The 22,355-nt window shown below is 39.1% G+C and overlaps 1 protein-coding gene across 3 annotated transcripts in view; it reads left to right on the forward strand.

Moving 5' to 3' along the window:
* The first annotated feature begins 8,737 nt into the window (after positions 1–8,737).
* Srpx2 (sushi repeat containing protein, X-linked 2) overlaps positions 8,738–22,355 on the forward strand; it is a 29,268-nt gene continuing 15,650 nt past the window's right edge. The window contains exons 1-3 of one of the 3 annotated variants that reach the window (XM_004643331.2): positions 8,738–9,236; positions 10,600–10,805; positions 15,067–15,147. In XM_004643331.2, the coding sequence (XP_004643388.1) occupies positions 10,724–10,805; positions 15,067–15,147 (163 nt within the window). In that variant the 5' untranslated portion in view covers positions 8,738–9,236; positions 10,600–10,723. Of the gene's footprint in view, positions 9,237–9,944; positions 10,052–10,599; positions 10,806–15,066; positions 15,148–22,355 lie in introns of those variants that run through there. The other 2 variants (XM_023703458.1, XM_023703457.1) reach the window with 2 other exon arrangements.

The following is a 22,355-nucleotide window of genomic DNA, read 5'->3' on the forward strand; positions in this document are numbered from 1 at the left end:
AATTTTCTAGAGGGAAAAGTCCGGGAGGCTGTACTGAAACTGGCCACAATTTCCGAGCGCCCCCTGCTGAACCTTATTAGAAACTACATAGAAAGCTTCTAGTCCTGTATGTTTCACAGGTCTTCCAGTGGAGCTTGCTCCGTTTTATTCTCTCTCAAAAGATTTTCACTGCCTTCACCGCTCTCTCGCCCTTAAAACTCAATCATATTGTTTCTATCACAAGCACTCTGAGCAGCGTCCTAAGATTCGGCCTCCTGGCCTCTGGTATCCCAGAAAGAAGGAAAAGCATGAAAGCAATTTAGAGGTGACCCAAGAATATGTTACTACATGAGAAAATGATCACAAGATATATGTTCCCAGGGGCCAGGGAGATAGCTCCGCAGACGAAAGGGCCTCCTTCGGCAAGCTTAGGCAAGCGCAGGGACCGCGGTTCGATCCCCTGCACTACGTGCCACTCCAGCCCCACCCCCACGGCAGCCTGAGCCAGCCAGAGTCAGTCAGGGTTTATGGCGCAGGCCTGTAATCCCAGCGCTGGGGAAGCTAAAAGCAGGAGGATCACTGTGAGTCCAACCTGCGTAGTGAGACCCTGTAACAACCAAATGCATTTTTAAAAAAGAAGTATATTTCCAAAATGAAATGAAACATCACAGAGCAATACATACAGCTGCATGTGTTTAGATAGAAATTGAAACAGTGAAGTTTACCTGGGTGGTGGAATCAGGCTGATTGTTTTTTCCTCATTTGTTTTGCATTTTTCAATTTGCTTTGGGGGATGAGGAGGGGTGATAAGAATGTATGAACCGAGGGAAATAATCACTTGTTGAAAGAATTCCAAAGGTAGCTATTAAAGATAATAATCAATTTTAGAATTTCTTATAGAGGTTTGAAAACTCCATTATTACTCTCCTCTTTTATCTAAGTGATTGTAAAGTTCACCCATTAACTACAATTTTTTTCTTTTTTAATTTTTTAAAGAGAATAAAAAATAGTTTAAAAGAACATTAGAAACGATACAGGATTTCACTACAAAATGATAGGAATTCAACAATGGTTGTTATATTGATATAACTGACTTCAAATTGGTTATTCAAATTACTAAATATATGCCTGTGCCTGCAAATTTGGTCAAGAAATATTATAAAATTAAAAAGGAGAGAAAAAATTAAGCATTAACTGCTCCTTTCAATGCTAAGTAATTGTAGCCCCTCTATTAAATGTTGAAAGTGAAAGGCACTGCGTATTTCAGTCCCCTGCTTTTTGCCATTAAGAACCAACTGATCACCGGCTAAGGACCAAGGTCGTCCAGCTAACAGAAAAGTCCAAAGAGAGATTCCCAAGCTTAATAATCCAAGCTGCTTTATCTGTTATACAAACTACAGGTTTTTTTTTTTTAGTTTCAAGATGTCTACCTTTCCCCAAACAAATTCTGTCAGTTGTTTAGATCTTCCTAGAAATTGGTACTGTATGTCATTACCAAAGTGTTAAACTCCTTGCAGGATGGGAATGAATTACCAAAAATTTCTTTGCTCATCTATCCAGAAATACTGCTAAGTCAACCATAGTAATAGAGTGAAAAAAAATTTAATATTTAAAACTCAGCCATTTACACATTTTCCTCAACAAAAACTGAGACTCTTTGTGGCTGGGTTTCATGAAGAGTTCCATGTAAAGATCAGTTTCCAGAGGTCTAAAGAACTTGGATCACGAAAAATGAGCAGAGCCTTACAGAATATTGATGTTATCTCCACCTATAAAAAGGATGTAAATCTTTATTTTGAAAGGGATGCAGTGGAAGCGCTTAACCCAATATACAGAAATAAGTCCATATATTTATTAAGCTACAGACGTATATTAATTCTGTGCCTCTCATGGGGGGTATCTTAGTTACTCGTCTCTCGTTGCTGTGACAAATACCCCACATCCAAAATGAAGGAAGGAAAGGTTTGTTTAGCTCACAGTTGCTGGAGGTTTCAGCCATACTCAGCTGGCTCCAACGCAGAGCGGCACATGGCAGAGGGCAACCTTTCATGGCAGCAGAAAAGGGCAAGAACATTATTATGACTGATCTGTAAATTCTTCATTTTTATCTTGGACAATTTTTATTGTTGTATTCATTTATGTTTGTAAATAATTTATTTTCAGTTTGCAATCTATTAAAAAATTAAAATAAAGATGATTTACTCTGAAAACAAAAAAAAAATAGAAAAGAGCAAGAGCACATGGGAGGGGAAGCAGCAGCTCAAGCAGCTAGCTTCTCTTCCCTCCTTACATTGTAATGCAAATCACCTGCTCCAGGGCAGGTGCAACATCCACACCCACAGTAATCTATCACAAACTCCAGAGGCTGCCCCAAGACTGCTGGAGACTTTGGGGGGACACCTAGGCACAAATCATAATGGGGGGGATGAAATGAGCCTAGATGTTACAGATTCTTAACTCCAGAGGCTGCCCCAAGACTGCATGAGACTTTGGGGGGACACCTAGACACAAATCATAACAGGGGGGGATGAAATGAGCCTAGACGTTACAGATTCTTACTGTGTCCTGCTTTCTGTCACATCTTAGGCTCCAAGAGTTACCAAATGACACATTCTAAAGTGCCCTCAATTGAAATAAGTGATTTACTGTTCTATAGAACCTCGGGATAGGGATTTTTTTCATGTGGTTATGATCAAAATGCATTTACAAAATAATATAAAAACAAATAGATTAATAAAGTAGTACAGGCAGCCTGATCTTACCATTGCCCTTTTTCACATCGTGTGTGAAGGTCCATGTTTCAATGTTATGTATTGTAAACATATTGGTATATATTGTTTTAGCATAGGATATAGTTAAAGTCTGGTTTGTCAATGAAAGGGTAAGCTCCTTGAGGGCAGAAGCTCAGTATCAGTTACATGTGCTATCTCTTGCAGAATAGGGGTAGAAGGCAATATGAGCTCCCTATACAATCATTTTCAGCATCACTGATGCAAGCTCAACTTCACAAAGGGCCTTTTACTGTACTGCTATTACAACAAATCCTTTTTTCACAAAGGAGAGGTTAATGCACAAATTTTTCTGCTTCAAATTTTGTTTTAAATATACACCAAAGAACCAGAAAGCAGGAAAGTTCAGAACCAGAAAACAGTAAAGTTCTATTGACTTGGTTGCATAGAGCTTTCCTGTGCTTTGAATATTGACCTAGGACCAGTTCCTATAAACGTCCTGCCAGACATCTGAGGTACAAGGGAACAACTATTAGAGAATAAATTAGTGCACTGCCAGGCTTTATACTAAAATTTTATACTAAAATCAGGACGTTCTAACAAAAATATATGGATAAAATTAATAAATCATTTATCTATATATTTTAAATTGTCTTTTTACATAAGTACTTCAAGGCAAAATTGTCTGGAAACCTTCAGGCATTCAACTTTGAAAATGCCACGTACCCCACATCTACAGAAGAGAAGGCTGGAGGAGAGGAGATGTATGCAAAGCTTTCACTCTTGGTTAAATGATCCTAATTGAAATGTCTAGTATTAAAAACAAATATCAAGGACGAAGTCTTGCTAACTCCTTGTCATTTCAAACAGAATATTTCCTCTGAAGCTTAGGTTTATATCATGTTCTGGAAGTGATTTGCATTGTTAGCCTAAGAGCAAAGATATATTTCTGTGGCTAAAGAAAACAAAATAACTAAAGCAAAAGCCACATCTCATGTCCAAGACTATGTTGACTTTCTCCCGCTCCCTCCCTTTGCCACTCACAACGCTGCTCTGTTTGCACAACAGTCAGTGCCAAATTAAACCAAGGGCTGGCATGGAAATTAATGGTCCTATAGCCATAACACCTTATACCAGGGCAACTTATCCTGCTACACCCACTTCCTGCATCCCTCCACCGTGCTATCAAACCCAGAAATTCGGTTTAATTTCAACCAAGGTCCAAACCCAAATTAAAGGGATAAATTAATTTGTTAAAATATTCATAATTGTAAGAGTGAAAACAATGTACCAGTCACTGTTGCTAAGTGCTTAATACCTGTTATGTCAAGCATTATAAAATCCCTATTATGGTGTCAGCACTACCCCTGCCCTCATTTTACAAATGAAGAAACAGGTTCAAAGAAGACAAGTAACTTACCTCAGACTAAGCCCAACGCAGTTCTGTTTCTTTCATCAGAAACAAGACCCATTCTGTGCGCAGACATGGCTGTTGTTATACAGCCCTCTTTGTTTGGAATGACTTAGACACTTAGCTAAAAGCAAAGGGTCTTTGAACCCCCCAAAGCACAAGATGGTTGACTATTGCACGAAATCTGCCTTGATCTTGGAGAGGTTTTGTTTTTGTTGTTGAGTTTTATTTTGCCTTCAATCCAATTGTCCAATCACCTAAGACATAATCCTTCTTGTCTCATTGACAAGAGAGAGTGAACTAATTTTTCTGTTTCAATCTCTGTTTTACTATTTTCTTTTTTGGTACTGAGAATCAAACTCTGGGCCTTGCACTTGCTAGGCAGGCACTGTGCTGCTGAGCTATATCCCCAGCCCTTCTGTTTCAAACTCTTTTTTTTTTGTGTGTGTGTGTGTGTGGTACCAGGGATTGAATTTAGGACCCTGCATTTGCCAGACAAGCACTTATTCTATTCAACTATCTCCCTGGGCCCAATGACTTTTAATACTAGGTTTTTTTTTAAATTTTATTTATTTATTCATTGTGTGTGTGTGTGTGTGTGTGTGTGTGTGTGTGTGGCTAGCTCAGCCCACCAGGGGGTGGGCTGGCTGGCATGTGGTACTGGGGGATTGAACCATGGTCCCTGTGCTTTGCTAACCTTGTTCTAAGTAGGTGCTTTAGACCACTGAGCCATCTCACCAGCCCCAATACTAGGTTTTAAATAGCTTTCTTTGGCAAACCTTAGGCAAAGGAAATGATACTATCCAAAGCTCACTTTTGAGCCAGCCCTCCCCTGTGCCACTTCTATCATCCACCCCTGCTTACCACTAATCACCCACTCAATCTCATTCTATCTCCCTCTACTTTTGTATTGTGTTTTCTTGTTTACATCCAACTAATATGATCATCTACCCAATAAGCAAGGCCTGGGCCCCACTTCTTGCCCACACTTTAGCCTCAACATTTTCCCTCTACTCAATGTCCATCTTCATCTCAGTTGAATAAGAATATGGTCCTCTCACAGACTCACCCCTTTTCCTAACATTAGTGCTCAAGGTCCGACTATATGCTCACATTAACGTACATCCTTTAATTACTGCAGTAATTGCTTTGCATTTCTACTTAGCTATTTTACATCCTGCAGTCTAGATATTCAAAAATTATAGAAGAGCCAGTATAGCAGAGCCTCTGTGCCTATTCTATGTTCTCTGGAACACCCTAGGACATAATGCCCAATGGATGAGCTCACCATATGATCAGCCAATCCCTTTTGACCTCATTGTGCAATAAAGCAAGGCTGCTTTTTAGGATTATTTAAATTAAATAAAAACTAGATGTCTAAACCATCTTGCTATCACAGTGTCATATCACAAGAATATTAAATTGAGCTGCTGATATAGGACGTACAGTACGGCAAAGCTGGTTAGAGAAGTGGGCAGGTCCTGTAAATTGTAAGACCCCAGGGTGGTACTAGGTAACTCTAAGGACCCCTATGTAGAACTTCCTATGAGTTTTCACAAGATGTAGGCTGCATATAAAGACACAGATGCCACAAGGAGCTCACTATTGTGACATTTCACAATAAGCCCATCCTCAGGTCTGCTCTTTTTTCCCTTTTTCTCCTTTGCTCAGCCAAAATTTGCCCTGCAGAACTAGTTCATACCTTAGCCTTTCACTTCTCATTTTCAAATACACTTTTGGCACCAGTTTTGGCTTGTCTCACTCAATTCTTTGTTCAAGACAAGAAGGACCTGTAACACTTTGGTTTCATGAGCTATTGTTAAAGGAACTACTTGCCAACACTGCTAGATAATGTCTTGAGACATTCCTCTTTGGTGTCTTAAGAACTAGTAAAAAGAAATCAGCCATTTTACTTAAAATAGGTTTTATGTGTTAATCATAAACATTAACACTCTCATTTTTTAATTTCTTCTCTGTTGTTCCTTAAATTACACTTGTCAGAATACATTTTATCTGTTATTCACATAATGACTTTTCCATTTGAATTTTCTAATTCCTTTTCTAGTATCCCTTCAATTACCTTTGGCTAAGTGCCTATTATGATATTTAAAAGTATTTCCTGTTTATTTTAAAATCTAATATTTTCTGTTGCAGCCATTTAAAAATTTCATTGGTTAACTCATCTTTGTACCTTTAAAAAATAGTTTATTGAGCAGGAATGACATTTTATTTCCTATTGTCTATCATTCTTTTCCATTATTCATTTGCTGGAATTTTTATGTCCATTTTTTCCATACACTCTTGTCAGATTTTCTATGGATAATTTTCTTTTTATATATTTAGTATAGGGTTTACAGGGTCTTACTACACAGATCAGACTCATAGTGATCCTCCTGCTTACAGCCTCCCAAGTGCTGGGATTACAGGCGCATGCCACCACGCCCAGTCTCAGTTGTTGTCTCAGCGCGCCCTGGGGGTGGAGCCAGCACAACATGCCAGGGATCAAATCCTGGTCCCTGTGCCTGCCTGAGCAGGCACTTTAATCCTCTGAGCTATCTCCCTGGCCTTTTTATAAATCATTTCCATCCTTGACCTTACTTTCTTGTCAAAAAAGCTGATAATATGTAGTTCATGACATATACAAATTAAAAGTATTTTTGAATGGTGCTAAAATTCATAATTCTACACATTTTTTTTCTAGTTACATACTATAGAAATAATCCCTGAAAGTATAGCTCTCCTACAAATTTTTTTCTAAGGAAGTTTTTTCTAGTCTAGCCTCTTTGTGTTTTGCTGACAGCTCAGATAAAGTCACTTTCTGTATGTAGTATAGTTTTTAAAAGCAATACTTTATTGGCTGCTGAGAGGCTTCATAGTAAATTTTTGTTAATTAATTTTATTGGTACAATTTATATATGTATAATGATCATAGTCATCATAGGGAATTTGTACCTGTACATGATGTATTGTTATTCTTTTTCTTCTCATTCCCTCCCTTCCCTTCAGCTCCTTCTCCCCTCCTTATTTATAAAAGCTTTGCTTCCATTTTATCCTTTTTTCTCATTTTTTCTTTTCTTTTCCTTCCTTTCACCTATTTCTTGCTCACCAATTGTATTCCCAATGCTGCTTAGCTTATAGTAGATGACCAGTAAAGATTTCCTGAACATATAGAATGGAAAGAAAAAATTTGTTTGATGTATCTTCTTGATCCCATAAAGGCAGCAATTTCTATTTCTTTTGTTTACTGATGCCCTCAAGTACCTAAAACAATGTGCGGCATCAAGGTAAGCATTTGTTATAGATGTCCATCAGATAATTGTTGAATTAATTAGATATTTTAGGATGTAAAGGATTTTGTCACTCTCACTATGTTCACTATCCTTGATCCAGTAGATGCTAGATCATGTCTTCTGCTTCTTTATATTGCTGTCATACTGTTGAACAATGGTAAATATTCAACATATAATTGTGTTGCTGGATTGGAAAGTAAACAGATTCTGGTATATTATTTTAATCTTTGTATTATTTTAAACTCAATTCTTCCCTTGATGATTAGAAAGGGTTACCAATGTCCTTTTGTACAGAGAGAAGAAACCTTTTCTACAGCCACTAAAAATTTTTCATTTACAATCACTGACTCTTTGAGAGATAGACTTATCAATTGTGAAGAGAAAGAAAGGTAAGGAGCTGGTCTCTACAATGCAAGAATAATTTCATTACCAGCTATAGATGAAGAAAGCTTGCTTAGTGAAGAGAAACTTAGCCCTCTTTTTTTAAATTTTATTTATTTATTTATTTATTTATTTATTTATTTGTGTGTGTGTATGTGTGTGTGACCAGCTCAGCCCACCAGGGGGCAGGGCTGGCTGGCATGTGGTGCTGGTTGATTGAACCGGGGTCCCTGATGCTTTTCTGAGCTTGTTCTAAGTAGGTGTTTTAGACCACTGAGCCATCTCTCCAGCCCCACTTAGCCCTCTTTCTGAGACCACAGGGAAACAGCTTAGCAATGGCTTTCACTTTGTCATACATGTATCATTTAGATTCACTTGAAAACTTCCCCTAAAGGCCTCTCTAGGCATACTTGCCCCCCATTCTTATTATAAGAAATCAGTCTTGAATCTTCAGGCAAGAAGTGCTTTGTAAGACTGAGGGTAGAATCCTTACTTGACATGGTCGAGGCTATAATTTTGCTCACTGAGTATACTCTACAATACACACACACACACACACACACACACACACACACACACGAGTGCTTGGTAAAACTATGTAAACAAAATAATCCTATTAGAAACTAGGGTCCAGAAGAGTTAAGGTTTTAGACTGTGTCTGACCTGTACCATATGGATAGCAAAGTAATGTGGGATTTGCGTACTAAAGAATTACAGAGGAAAATTCAAGCAAATTTAGAAATCAAACTTCTACCTCCTATTGGAGTTTGTGAAATTGCTTTTCATTCAATCTTGAAATCATACTAAGTCATAAGAAGGAGTGCTCTTCAGTGCGGCTCCTCTCTGGAAGCCTTTTAGCCAGCCTGTTAGTCATCACTATACTCACGGGCTTGCGGCCAGCACCACTCACATTTCCCCCTGTTCTGCAGCAGACAGACTGAGTTCCTCTAATCCTTCTGTTTCTTCTCTATCATGTCCCTAAAACCCTTCTCTTATGGAGGCCGAGCTATAGCTTTGGGGATAATATAGCTTTAAGGCAACTTTTGGCAGATGTGAAAGTATTAACATCTGGGCAGTGTTAACAGAATCCTGGAGGCTGGGACAGACCTGGAGCCACTCGTAGGAATGTTCAAGTAAAAGATTTTTTTCCCCGCCTTATGAGAGGAACAGACAGAAAGGAGAAGGAGAAAGAGAAAAAAAGAGACCAACAAAACCCCATACCGACAGGTAAGACCTGCAATTAACTCCTCACACCATACTACCTTGTTTCACAGCATTAGAGGATAAAGAGACTCAGAAAATGAATGACGGGGCTGCGAGTTCAAGAGGGGACGAAGCTCTTTTATGAAATTGGACCACATTCTGGTTTTGTTTGTGCCATTACCAGACTGCAGACGCAGGTTCCCACTACCTTCTCAGCCCACAGCAGAGAGGTAGCTGACTCTGGTGAGTCACATTTTCGATCTGAGATCAGGGAGGAGGCGGGCAGGTAAGGGGTCACAGACTAAGAGTATCTGCTCTGCCAAAAAGAAAGCCCCTGCTCAAGAATAAACTAACTGAATTGAGCCTGGTTGTGGGGAAAGGGGTAGTGATTTTCTAGAGGTGTTCATTGTCCTGGAGGTTTCTTTAGTCTCCTTCTTCTCCTATGTTGCCTTTTCTAAAATCCATCTCCTGTCTTTAACTCTATCAGATTTTGTTTTCTTTCTAGCATCCTTTCCATATCATTTCACTTTCCTTACTTCCCTTGTGCTCTCTCACTTTTTTTTCCTCTCACTTAATTACCACTCTCTAGGTAGAATCCAAGGCCAAGTATCTATGAACTGGAAAATGAATTTTTGCCTTTCTTGGACTTTGCACATCCCTTTTTAGACTCTGGTCAAAATCTGTCATCTTTTCTTCTCCATTGCTGGGACTGACTCCTCTAAGCATTGCACTTCATTGAAGGCATATGGGTACTTCCTGAAAGGTTCAGTGGCCAATTTCTATCAATGGTAGTAAGTTGTAATACTGTTATTTACTAAGTATTTTCCCACTGGGAGCCACAAAAAACTCTCACCCCATTAGAGTGAGGACAGGATGGGAAGTGAGAGGGCAGCTGCAGTCTGCTCACCCTTTCTTCATTGAATTCAACAGGTTTCCCAATCTCTCTGACTTACCACTGCCTCAGCAGGATAAAAACTAGAAGGTTAGGCTGGAGTTGAAAACCATAAGCACTACCAAACCGCTAAGCCTCAAAAACCCCTGCTAGGAACAGAGCCAAGGTATGGTTACTGCCTCTGAGACTAAACAAGGGAAATAGCCACTCCTGTCTAGTAAGAACTCAGTAATAATCACGTCAAACATATTGATTGCTTTGTTGTGTTACTATTATTTCTATTTTATTGATGAGAAAACAGAGTCTCAGAGAAGTTAGTGATTTTTTAAGTTTAAGGTCCCCTAGCCAATAGGTGACAGAATTGAATTCATATCTAGATCTATGTAACTCCAGAGTTCAGACTCTTAGATCAAATGTGCTAATATGTTCCCAGATTAGTGATTAGGAAATATCAGTTTAATGGATGAAACCATTAACTGGCAGCCAGTACATGGTCAGATTCTATCCTGGTTCTCTATGACTCTATTAGCCATTTCCTGGCTTAGGAATTGCAGTATCTCTCTCTATAACTTGGACCATGGAATATTTGCATCTGATTCCATCAGAAAAGGGACCATAACCAAGAGAATTACTATTCTACAGAGTGGAAAATCTTTATGAGAAGGATGATATAACAAACATTCATTAATTTAGTTTTTTTCTTTTTCCTCACAGATCCCATATTTCTGCTTCTTTTCACTTTTGGAAATTCATAAATAGCTAACTTTTGAAAGTCATTTATTTATTCTGCTACTTCTATAGCACTATTCTTATTTCCCAAACCCCCCACCCCTCAAGAATGGCTGGTCAACTAACTCAAGGAAGTGCTCTCTTTCTGCTGCTCTTCCTTATTCCAACAGTGACGCCAACATGGTACGCAGGTAAGTTGTAGGAGCTGTGGTATGGTACTTCTAAGAAGGTCAGGGCCTAACACCACAATTTGGACAAAAAGCAGACCACAATGAGAGATTATTATTTTACATACAGATAAAAGCTATTAAAGGACAATCAATGTTACTAACCATTGCATCGGCTATCAAGGAATGACTTTGAGACACCCTAACAAGAGCTATTTGAAAATAGGATGTACCAGAACAAAAATGAAAGTTTAAAAAAATGGTCTTTGGGCTAGGGAGATAGCTCGCTGGTCTAAGTGCCTGCTTGGCAAGCATAAGGACCCAAGTTCGATCCCCTGTACCACATGCCATGCCGGCCCCGGAACTCCAGGCACACAGTGCAAGTCACTGAAACCGGGTATGGTGGAGCACACCTGTAATCCCAGCACTGGGGAGGCTGAGACAGGCAGATCACTACAAGTCTGAAGTGTGCAGCAAGACCCTGTACCAAACAAATAAATAAATAAATAAATACATAGGTTAAAATATTTTTTAAAAAAATAGAGTCTTTGCGGCTACTGTTTCAGCTGCATTGTACTTCACTCTCTGATGCAAGTGTGTTGTATAGGCATTAGCAATACTGCCCTCACTGAATATTCACTGGGCAGCAGCACAACCCCAAGCAAAAGGATGGTTGTACTTAACTCTCTGAAAAACCATTTTCTAATAAATCCTCTGTGAGTCAAGTCTTTAATACTAATTTTTTTGTGAGTCAAACACCCTTGTGAAGACCACAAAAACAGGATTTAGACTACACATCTCATTTGGACAATAAATTGAGACAGGCAAACTATTTTAAGAAAACAAGGATCCATCACAGTTCTTTCCATTTTTACTAACCTCCTGGACCTTGTTTATGAGATTTTTATGGCCCCTTTAGGCTAAAGCTGTTAATGACATTATTGATAACATTCATTTAATCAGGAATTCCCCAGTTTGTTCTGGCTTGTTCCTTATTTCAGAAGGGGTGGAGATTTCTAGATTCCTGGATTTTTCACTCTTCACCTCTAGAGACACAGAGAGTCAAGGAGGGACTCAGTGAGATGGAAAGGGGAAGGGGAGGGATGAGGGAAAGATAATGAGCGGACAGGATTCTGATGAAGCCCAGCTGGCATTCTGAGAGCTAAGAATATTCTGTGGCCTGCATTTTCTGGTCTCACAGGGGCTGGGGTGTTTGGGGAAATGAGACAGGCCCAACCAGTAGGGCTAGGAAAACATCCAAAGATGAATAAATAACAAACTTCCCCCATCATAGCCACAGTCACTGCAAGCTAAAATTTTCCACATGTTCTTAGCTCCTGATGGAGGCCTTTGGCAGTAGTGTTGTTTGTCTGGAACAGCTGCATCAACTTTTCAAACAAATATGCAAACTTTTTCCCTTTTTTGGTTTAACCTGCATTTATAGAGAGTAATGCACAAGGGCTGACAATGAGATGAAATTCAAATCAAGCTGCCAGCAAAGCACACACGGGGTGTAAAGGAGCCCCAAGTTTCCAGGACATAAATATGCGTCTGTCCTCCCAACCTCTCTCTAGCTTCAGTTTAAATGTGGAAAGCCATATTCCAGCCAAAGACTGTAGGGCTAAAGGAGTGAAGATTAGATGGCTCAAAACCCAATTTTGAACCTGTGTATGAAACCTCATTGCTTGAAAAGGTCTCTGCCTTTCTTAGGACAGAAGCCTAAGCTGTTGGAGTTCTGAACACAGGGTCATTATTATAAAAGTAAGATTCCTTTGAAGTTCCCAAAGAGCTGTTTGCAAAGAAGGGAATCCTTCCTTTCACATGAATCACCAGGGTCATTACTTCTTGAAAAGAATCCAGGTGGTGAGGCCACTGTACCCCTAGTTGGCTACATGGTGGAGACATTTGGGGTTCCTATGATTACACCCTACATTGTATCTCAGCTGCTATGGTTGCCTCCATTCATTTGTTCACTCACCCATTCAGTGAACATTGAGCAGACCCTGTGCATCCAGGACTGATTTATTTCCTTCTATAGCTCCAAGATCAAGTGGGAATGGCGCAAGGAAAGCAGCCAACTGGAGATTGAGAAGCAGTCAGTAACAGGGTCCAGGGCTACTCTTCAAAAGTTAGAAGGTTTAGGGATACAAATTAAGCAGACTGGCATATCTGCTCAGTCCAAGAAGTCAGACTGTATTTGTCATCATAAAACAAGCTCTAATAGTAACCTCAAAATAAATTTCAAGTACCAATTACATTTCCAACTGTATCTTTATGAAAGTCAGTCCTTAGAGGGTCTGCCTATGCTATGGAAATTGGAGGAACTTAGTAACAGAGCATATAGAAACCAACTACTGAATGCTCTAAAGAATCAAAAGTGCTGTTCAAGCCCTTCCCCTTCCAAAGCTAAAGAGGGGCAAACAGATGGAATAATGTAAGGAGTGTATCCCTCTAGTTTCATTTATTGACCTAAACTTAGCATCCTACTGCATATATAAAATACTCAAAGGTTTAGTAGAGAATTTAAAAAGTTAAAGGAAAAGAAGTAGCCTAAGTCACTCCTGGCACAAAGGAAAGCTGTCAATGGTCTGGTTACTTCCCCAAACTGGTTGGTCATTATTATTATTATCTGATTAAATCTTCCCCTTGGTTTTCCCACATTCACTGTAATTCTGGAAAGGAGTAAAATGCTTGAGGGTCTTTAGTCCTGCACACAGAGAGTAAAAAAGATGGATGGCAAGAAATATTTTTTCCTTGTAGGTCATTGTCAAAAACTCCTCTTCCATTTCAGTGTTCGAGTTTGGTATATAGGAGCCAAATGGACGTGAACTGAATTCTGCTACTTATTAACTGGGAGAACTTGGGTAAACTCCCTTAATTCCTCTGTGTCTGATTTTTCATGTGTAACCCATTAAGGTACTATGGTGACATAATGGGAGATAACATATGCTTAAAATAGCGTAGGAGCCGAGAGTTCTTAGCAGTCCTTGCTGTTGTTGTTGTTATTGTTATCCAGCTATAGGCTTCTGACACTCCGGTTTTCGCTTCTGATAAACAGGTGTTTCCTCCCTGCTGAGCCTTTTCTCACAAGCTAACTCTTTAACAGAGTGAGGAGACCTAATATTTTAGGAATCACACACATCTGTCCTCCTGTTTACAGGAACAGTAAAGATTTGAAGCTAATGCTAAATTGAAACAGCTGAGAAGAATTTCATGCCTCACAAAAAGCCCTCCCATGCACGAAAAGAGAAGCCAAGGGAGACAAAGGCCTAAGCAGAAATAAAGGCAGCCCAAAGTAACTGAAATGGGAAAATGGGGAAAAAAAGAACAATTTTAAAATGAACTCTTTCCTTTGGAATGAAGGCAAACCAACAAAGACATGATTTCATAAGGCAAGCCTTCAATTTGATTCATTCCTTGTTCACCAAGTTAGACTAGTTTTCCAGTATGCCAAACACCCCCTGGCTGGGCCTCTGAGGAGTAGAGAAGCTACATCATCCAGCTCTGTGCTCCACCCTTTAGTGCAGGGGGCCCTGTACCTCTTCCTAGAGAGAAGGATTCAGACTTGCGGTCTCATTGTTTACACAGGCTAACGGGCTCCAGCAGCAAAACCCAGCCCTGTCCTGCAAGCACTGTCTCATGGAAATGGAGAATTGTCTTTAGACTTCAGCATGGTTTGCTGCTCCATTTCTCTTGTCTTTTCTCCCAGCCAGCAAAAAGTGCTCACAAGACTATTCTCATTCCTTCTTGACTTTTGAGCCATCCTTTCTCCCTTAGCATGCTACTCTCTCCAATGACCATCAAGTGTCAATGCTCATGCCCTTTAGGTTAGTGGAAGCTTGAGTGATTGTTTCCCTCCAAAGGACTTTGAGAAGGTTGGTAAGGAAGGAAAGACTTAGGCTTTATTTTTTTTCTCCTCCTACCTAGGCAAATACTGCATATTCAGTATTTGGTCATCAGCATCTTGTAAGCCTTGTGTGTTACATCAAGAAAATGGATAATTTATAGTCAACATTCACAGGACTAATAGATGGTCAAGAAGTTCATTCATTTTTCTTTTGAGAGAAATGCTCTAGTGCTACCACTGACACTCAACCATGAACTTGCCCTCTGATATGCTCAGGTGTATCCACCATAGTTCTGCAGCATTTTCAAGTCACCTGCCTGCCTGCTAATACAGTGCCAAGACCACAGGAAAATACAAAGGCAGGGGCTCAGGAAGGGGATGAACAGGACTTGAGTGAGAAACCAGCACACTATCTTAATATTGTCGTCTTTACTCTAGGTTCAGGATACTATCCAGATGAAAGCTACAATGAAGTACATACAGAAGATGTTCCACAGGCTCGTCCTCTAGACTACCAAGGTAATCCTCACTGTTTCTCAGGTTCAGGAAGATCTAAGAGCTAGGCCACTCCCTGAAGCATGTTCACCCAGGCTTAGCTTATATGTGTCGATTGAAGCACTGGGAAGGGGCTATGATTGCTAAACATGAATTAGGTTACTGAATCACCATATGACTTTACCCCTCTACCATGCAGTTTGCTCATTTATCATTAATCATTAAATATTGACTGAGTACCTACTCTATGCCTAATACTATGCAAAGTAAGTGTGAATGACACAAAGTCTAAGGTAGGATTTAGCTCCGCTGAAGGAGTTTACTTTCTGTGGGAGATTAAGAGGGGGTACAATTAGCACATATAAGACAAGGAAGTATGAAGCTCTGTGGTAGCAATAAATGTAATAGGAGTTAAGATAAAGAGAGGAAAATGACCATGAAAGAGGACAAGCTAGGTATTAAATGATGAGTGCAAAGTTGAGAGCTGTAAAGAGGAGGAGAGAACATTTGAAACAGCAGATGGCCAAAGTTATAGAGTTAAGAAACCCATTAAAAGAGGGAGCTAAGGAGAAATAAGCTTGACAGGAGATAATGGAATGTGGAGCAAATAGAAGAGAATAAAATAGAACATCAAGTGAAATCAAATTCAGAAAGCCTGCATGATCTAGAAACCTGCTCAGGTAAGGCAGGGGCACAGCTTTAGAATCTTGAGTAATGATTCCAGCACTAGAAGGAAAAGTAGGTCAGGTGATAACTCCTTTTGTTGCTGATTTCCTGTTTCTGTGCTTTGCAAGCCACAAAGAGATATATCTATGTATATAAGCAGGATGGTTTGGACAACTGTGGATTTCTGCTGGCCTATGGATAGATAGGAGAAGATAATGCTTAATTTGTTTTGTCTCCTTTTATCAATTGTCCTTTTTCTCTTCTTAATTTCTTATATATTTCTTTCTTTTTTGCTTTCTTCTAGTTTTGCATGCATATATCTGGTAATATGAACAACTAATTGGAAGACAACACTATGCATTAGAACAAGTACTATGAAATTCATAATATTTTGTTTTTTGTTTTTTTACTGTTTTATTTTTTTCAAGAATTTCTTTTTTTTTCAAAGTTTTATTGATAAACAGATAGCAATGAGACAGTTTCAAATCAAATCGGAAGTACAGTTTCAACAAATAATACACTGCATATATTCTTAGTGGTTAATTGCTGTACAAGATGCGGACTTGTGGTCCTATTTACAAACACCATTAGAACAAATCATTCTATTCATTAAGAGAATGCAACTATATATCTATCCCAACCACTTTGAATACACAGATACAAAATGGACATTCATAGGTATACCCCATTTTTTCTAAGTTCCGTTATTGAATATTATAGGTATGTAAACTCAGCAAAATATTCTAAAAGAGTCCAGTAGCCCATAATAGCATTGGGTCTTCTGTTTAACTGGCAATGTCAGAAATTATTGACCTGAGTCCCCCACAGCTCAACTTAACAGCATGGCTTTATGAAATTCATAATATTTTGTCTAGTGAAATTTTGTATCACTTATAATTTTTCTGTTTAAATACTATTTTGTAGTCTCTTTAAAAATAAAAAATAGAATTTAGCTGTTGCACTAAGAGCTATAAGCAGCCATCATGTTTTTGCACAAGGGAGTAACACTGTTAATGGTAATTTTAGGATGTTAACCTGATTATTCAGTTCAGAAAATAGTGGCTACAAATTACATATATTGAAATATCATTCAGCCAGAAAAAAGAATGAAATCATATCATCTTCCTGAAGATGAATGGAACTTGAGACCATATTATTAATGTAAGTGAGGCATAGAAAATAAAAGGTCATGTGGTTATTCTTATATGAGAAACCAACACAAAAAGAGTTAATCAAAGGATAGATAATAATAAGCAAAAAATAAACCTGTTGGAGATGGGGAAGGGCATGAGGAGGAGGGAAGAAAGGAGGGTAGGTTTTGGGTAAAGAGATTGAAAGTGATCAAGATATGTTATTTCTATATGCCAATCTCCCCCCCCAAATGTAGCTATAACTGTAATGTACTGCAAATAAACACTAATAAAAAAGAAGGCCTAGAGCCTGAGTTGGGGAGATTCTCCAGTAATTAGTTATGGTAAAGTTGGCTAGAGATTTTTGAGGGCAATGGTAAATAAATGAAGAGTAAGGATTTGCTCCAGTGGGGCTGTAGGTGTGAGTGGGAGAATACTTGTCTAGCTTGATTAAGGTCCTGGGTTCCATCCCCAGAACTGCATGAAAAATAAGGAAAGGATATATCCTAGAAATACTCACAGAAGGAGATTCCAAGACCTGTTACAGATTTTGTGTGCCATGAGGTACATTATGAAAGGAAATGGTGTCTGCTCTAGGCATGGTAGTACATACCTGTAATCCCAGCACTATGGAAGGCTGAGGCAGAAGAAATGCAAGTTTGAGCCAAGCTAGGGCAACTTAGCAAAACCCTGGAATACCTGAGAAAATTATAAGATTCCTCTCAGAAGGCAAGTTTATCAAAGTGAACTGGTTTAGTAAAGATATCATGCAGGCAGTTGCAAATGGAAAGAGCTTTGTGAGTCTCCAGCTTAGATGGATGGGCTGTCTGAGAAAGTGGAGGACCAAGGTCAATGCCTTAGAAAACATTTTTAGATATAAGTAAGAGAAATAGAGCTAGCAAGCAAAATAGTGGTCAGCCATGTGACAGAAACAAAGGCAGTTTCTGTCATATTACACAAGCCACAGAAGAGAGTGTAGGAAAATGAAAAAGGTAAGAGGTCGATACATCCATACTGGAAAAAAAAAATCAAATTGAAGGGAGCCTGAACATTTTACTCAGCCAAGAAGCAAATCGTGAACTTTGAGACAAGTTTCAATATAAAAGTGATCAGAATGTTGGGTTCTTCTATGCTCCTTTCCAGCATCTGTCTGCTCACTGCCAATGGTCCATAACACCTCATTCTGTCTCTGTGCCTACTAAATTCTAAACTCCCTGCCGACTATTTCCCAGCCACCTACTAATCCCAAGCAGAAACAAAATCTTGTAGAGATCACAATTCACTAATGACCAAATCCTGTGGCTTTGACCTTCAATCTCAGTTCCTCTAGAAGCAGAGAGCATGCCCCTTTCTTCCTAACCTCAGTTTTTTTTCCTTCTCTATTTTAGGGAAGGGTCTGCAGGATGTTCAGGGTCTCACTACTAGATTGGACTCGTAGTGATCCACTTGTTTACAGCCTCCCAAGAGCTGGGATTACAGGCGTGCACTATCACTCCCAGTCTCAATTGCCATCTCAGTGAACCCCCAGGGTGTGGGGCCCAGCACAGTAGGCCCAGGGATCTAGCCCCCAGCCCCTGTGCCTGAATGCAGGCACTTTATTTTTAATTTTTTTTCCAGAACTGGAGATTGAACTCAGTGCTTATTGCACTGAGCTGTCTCCCCGGCCCATTGCAGGCACTTTAATCCGCTGAACTATTTGGCCATCCCTCTGACCTCTGTTCTTTGGGCCCTATAACATTTCACTATTTTGGTCCTGGGTGTAAACAAGAGGTGATTTTCTGGTGGGGATAATAGGGAAACTGGGGGTTGGGTATGAACTTTAGGCAAGCCTCAACTGTCTCCTGAGCTCTTGGACTACAATCTGCAACTGCTGCCAGACACGAGCATTGGCAGATGGCTGAAACAAAATTCTTTCATCTTGCCTGAAAAAGATTCTACTAGCTGAGCTTCCTCTTTCTCACAATGGTACCACCATTTTCTTAGGTACTTGGACTTCAAAACACCTCAACATCACTTCTAATAATCCCCATCACCTTTAGCGACCTCTTTTTCCTCATTATTCCTCACAGTCATTCATCTAGACCTCTCATTTCTTTATTAATCCTTAGGATTAAAATCATTATGTCACAAATTGTTAATAGTAATTTCCTTTTAACTGGATTCTCTGATTCTTGTTTCTGTAAACAGCCAACTAAGCCTAGTGGCTCACTGTGACAATTTTTAATCAGAATCTGGCTTTCTAGCCTGACAACTTTTTTAAAAATAAATTTATTGAGAAACAAATAGCAATGAGACAGTTTCAAAAACGATTAGTAGGACAGTTTCAATAATTAATACATTGCATATTGTTGTCTTCTTAGTGTTTATTCGTAGTACAAGATGCAGATATGATATCCTGTCCACAAACACTATTAGAATAAATCTTTCTACTCATTGAATTAAGAGAAAGTAGCTGTATATATCTCCTATTTTGAATATACAGATACAAAATGATCCTTCCCCTTTTTTGTTTAGTTTTGTCAGAGATGGGTATTCCATTGCCATTTAAATATGTAGGTGCGTGAATTCAACAAAATATTCCAATATAGTCCAGTAGTCCATAATAGTAGTGGGTTATCCATAGGACTGGCAATGTCCAGACTGTCAACATTTTATCCCTCTTCTCCACATGAGAACTCTGCTGCAGCCAGTTTGCTGTATGTGTTCCAAGAGTGCAGCAGCCTATCTGAAGCTTTCCCCGACCCATTCATTCTTTTTATTATTTATTGCATACCTTCTATGTACTTCTTTGGAAATCTGTGCTCATTGCTTCCAGCACTCATTCAACCTTCATCATATACTATTTTTCTACTTTTTATTACTCACAAAAAATGGATTTCTTAAAAAAATGGATTTCTTTTCAACAGAAGAAGCCATAGATGTGACTCCAACAGGACCGTGTAAAATATAGATCCTGATTGTTGACATCCTGAGAATAGGAAACAGATTGTAGGAGACTGTAAAAGAAAAGTGGATAATAAAAACCAAGAAATGAACTCAGCATGATGGCACATGCCTGTAATCCCAACATTTTGAGAGGCTGGAGATAGAGAGTCACAAGTTTAAACTCAGTCTTGACAACTTTATGACTTTATGAGATCCTATCTCAAAAAAAATGTTTTTTTATAAATGGCTGAGAATGTAGCTCAGTGCAAAGACCTGGGTTCAGTCTGGTATTGGGGCTGCATAAGGTGTTTTCAAGGGGACTGGTGGCCCTGTGGTTAATATTAACCTGCCTCGTTGATTATTTTTTAAAAATCATGATTTATTCATTTTTAAAAATACAACTAACATAAGTGCCTTTTGTGTTGCTGTCTAATCCTAGCCTCAAAATCTAAAACAAATTAAATGACGTTCTGAATGATATGTAGCCAGGAAAACTGCAAACGAGGTCATGGCCTCTCCTCTAAGGCCTTTTATGACCTCATAATCAACAGTTCGGCAACTGTAGTATTTAAAAACACTCTGTCAGGACCGAGGAGATAGCTCTGTGATATAAGTGCCTACCTGGCAAGCGCAAGGTCCTGAGTTTGATCCCCAGTACAAAACAAACAAACAAAAAAAGACTATAGCTTGGGCTATCAGGTAGCTCAGCAGACTAAAGCACTTGCTTAGGCAGAGTGCAACGGCAGGGGTTCGATCTCTGGCATGCTGTGCCAGCCCTGCACCCAGGGCGCGCTGAGATGGAGATTGAGACTGGGCCTGGTGATGTGCACCTATAATCCCAGTGCTTGGGAGGCTGAAAACAGGAGGATCACTATGAGTCTGATCTATGTAGTCAGCCCCTGAAGACCCTGTACTAAATGCATAAAAAAATTCTGCCATTTGGAGAGAGTCTTGTCTCCTGCAAACAGGTGTGTTGATGTCTTAAACTGACTCTGATTTAGGATATTATTTGTAAGGCTAGAATTGTAAATTCTTTTAAAATGTCATTTGATTCTCACCATGGTCACAAGACTGGCTAAGGACTTGTTATGTCCTATTTCACAGATCAGGAAACTGATCTCAGGGAATTTAGATTTAGAGTTGCAGAGGCCAAATGTGACAGAACTTAAACCCAGATTTCTCTGACTCTAAAAACATGGTTTTTCCATGTTTTTTTTTACCAAAAATGTAAGTCATTGTTTTTAAAAGATAAAGAGAAATAGCCATTTAAAAGCATATCACTATTGTAGACAAACCACCCATGTACTTTGGAAACATTTTCATTATTTCTGCACCTCCTGACATTAGCTTATTATGAAACCTACCTCAGCATCAGAAGCCTTTCTCTGAGGTGCCCTCAGTCTGCTCGGCTGCTCCTTTCCTCCCAGCTTGTCTCAGCCCTGGACAAACTAGTCATTTTGCCTGGATTACCTGAAGATAATCACAGGAAAGACATTTTCAACCCTGTTGTCAGTGTTTTATTTGCTTTATATACTCTAGAAGGGAACTTTTCCAGCTCTTTGAACCAGGACAAATACCTATTATTAGCCAATCACTGAAATAAGTATATTAAAAATGTAATTTAATTTAAATAAAGCATATGCTTGTTGTGTAATAATATGGAAGGACCTTTTAAAATATATTCAGTTTATTTTAGAAAGCAGTGGAGAAAGGTAGGGATGTATCTCAGTGGTAAAGCATTTGCCTAGTACCCCAAGATCCAATGTTGCATTCTTAGCATCTTCCTAAAAAAACAATGGTGGGAAAAGTGGGCACAACATGCTACTCTATGTGCTAAAAAGAAGGGGAAAATAAGAAGTTAGATCAACAAAATAAAAAATAGGGCTAAATATCTACCTACCTCACGGGCATATTAGAGGACTATATAACATATTAAAAGAACAGTATATAGCATGATACATAGATAAAAGGAAATAATACAGAACAAGACATTTTTGAGCACACATTGGTGAATGCAGTCTCTAATCACATTCTTAGTTTCAGTTTCTAGTCAGTACTATTTGAGTACAGTTGTCCAGCCCTTTATGAATCTCTTCGACCATTTTGGCACCTCTCCAGTATTCTGTCTTCTCATAACATCACTGGCAGGAAAAGCATTGTCATATGCCTCATCTACTTCCACATAATGTACCTCCCTTTTCCCCTGTTCTACTGGCCTGGTGGCCCTGCCGAAACTGGAAATGTGGCCAGTCTGGTATTACTTGTTCTTTAGAGCTCCTAAAGATCACCACTTCTCTGACTAACTGCTAATAACACCTTTATATATTCTAGAATAGTATGCTATCAGTGCTGTAATCACCAGGCCACAGTTCTCAGAGGCTATCTTCTTCCTTACTTAAAAATTAGGATTGCAAGACTACTAAATGTTGTTCTAGAGAGGGAGCAAATTGATCACAGCCCCATGAATGAGAATGGAAAGAACCCGCCAAATAGGGCAAACAATTAAACAGA

The sequence above is a fragment of the Octodon degus genome, unplaced genomic scaffold, assembly GCF_000260255.1.
Source record: "Octodon degus isolate 3935 unplaced genomic scaffold, OctDeg1.0 scaffold00171, whole genome shotgun sequence".
Lineage (NCBI taxonomy): Eukaryota > Metazoa > Chordata > Mammalia > Rodentia > Octodontidae > Octodon > Octodon degus.